At 64.0% G+C, this 971-nt stretch overlaps 1 protein-coding gene across 1 annotated transcript in view; it reads right to left on the bottom strand.

The window, feature by feature from the left end:
• The window catches only part of LOC106899885 (cysteine sulfinic acid decarboxylase-like), a gene marked incomplete at its 3' end in the record, with an annotated part of 11,693 nt that overhangs the window by 5,521 nt on the left and 5,201 nt on the right, over nt 1–971 (bottom strand). Inside the window, exons 5-6 of the mRNA XM_014961823.1 lie at nt 199–292; nt 27–106 (exon numbers count right to left, since the gene is read on the bottom strand). Of these exons, the coding sequence (XP_014817309.1) occupies nt 27–106; nt 199–292 (174 nt within the window). The remainder of the gene's footprint in view (nt 1–26; nt 107–198; nt 293–971) is intronic.

Raw genomic sequence — 971 nt, 5'->3', positions numbered from 1 at the left:
GGGGGTTCACCCCCTGTCACACTCACCCCCCGTCGGTGCCCACCAGGCGGACGTTGTCGGTGCCGATGCCCAGGAAAGCGGCTCCTTTCTGGATGGAGTAATGACACTGGGGGGAAAAAAAGTGGGGGTCACACCCCAAATTCTTCTGTCCCCCCCCCTTCCCAAAACCCCGTGTCCCCTCCTTGTCCCCTGTCCCACCTCCTGGGAGGCGAAGAGGGCCAGGGGTGGCAGAGCCCAGTTGCCCTTCCTGCGGCTCTGCGGGAAGCGGTGGAAACGGGCCACGTTCATGGCGTAGGGGGACAGGGGGATGGGGACAGGGAACAAGGGACAGTGGGATATGGCAGGGGACAGGGAGAGGGGACATTGGGATGGGGCAGGGGACACAGATGGGGACACTGGGATGGGGCAGGGGACAGGGGACACTGGGATGGATCAGGGGACAATGGGACGTGGCAGAGGACAGTGGGATGTGGCAGAGGGCAGGGACAGGGGACAGTGGGATGGGGACAGGGAACAAGGGACATTGGGATGTGGCAGGGGACAGGGAGAGGGGACACTGGGATGGGACAGGACAGGGAACAAGGGACAGTGGGATGTGGCAGTGGACAGTGGAGTGGGGACAGTGGGATGGGGCAGGGGACACAGATGGGGACACTGGGATGGGGCAGGGGACACTGGGATGGGGACAGGGAACAAGGGACAGTGGGATGTGGCAGGGGAGAGGGACAGGGGACACCAGGATGGGGTAGGAAGCCAGGGATGGGGGACACTGGGATGGATGAGGGGACACTGGAGTGGGGACACTGGGATGGGGCAGGGGACACAGATGGGGACACTGGGATGGGGCAGGGGACAGGGGACACTGGGATGGATCAGGGGACAATGGGACGTGGCAGAGGACAGTGGGATGTGGCAGAGGGCAGGGACAGGGGACAGTGGGATGGGGACAGGGAACAAGGGACATTGGGATG

The sequence above is a fragment of the Calidris pugnax genome, unplaced genomic scaffold (genome assembly GCF_001431845.1).
Source record: "Calidris pugnax isolate Ruff unplaced genomic scaffold, ASM143184v1 scaffold831, whole genome shotgun sequence".
Classification (NCBI taxonomy): Eukaryota; Metazoa; Chordata; class Aves; order Charadriiformes; family Scolopacidae; genus Calidris; species Calidris pugnax.
Note: the sequence above shows the minus strand (reverse complement) of the source record. Positions and strands in the feature narration are given on the sequence as shown.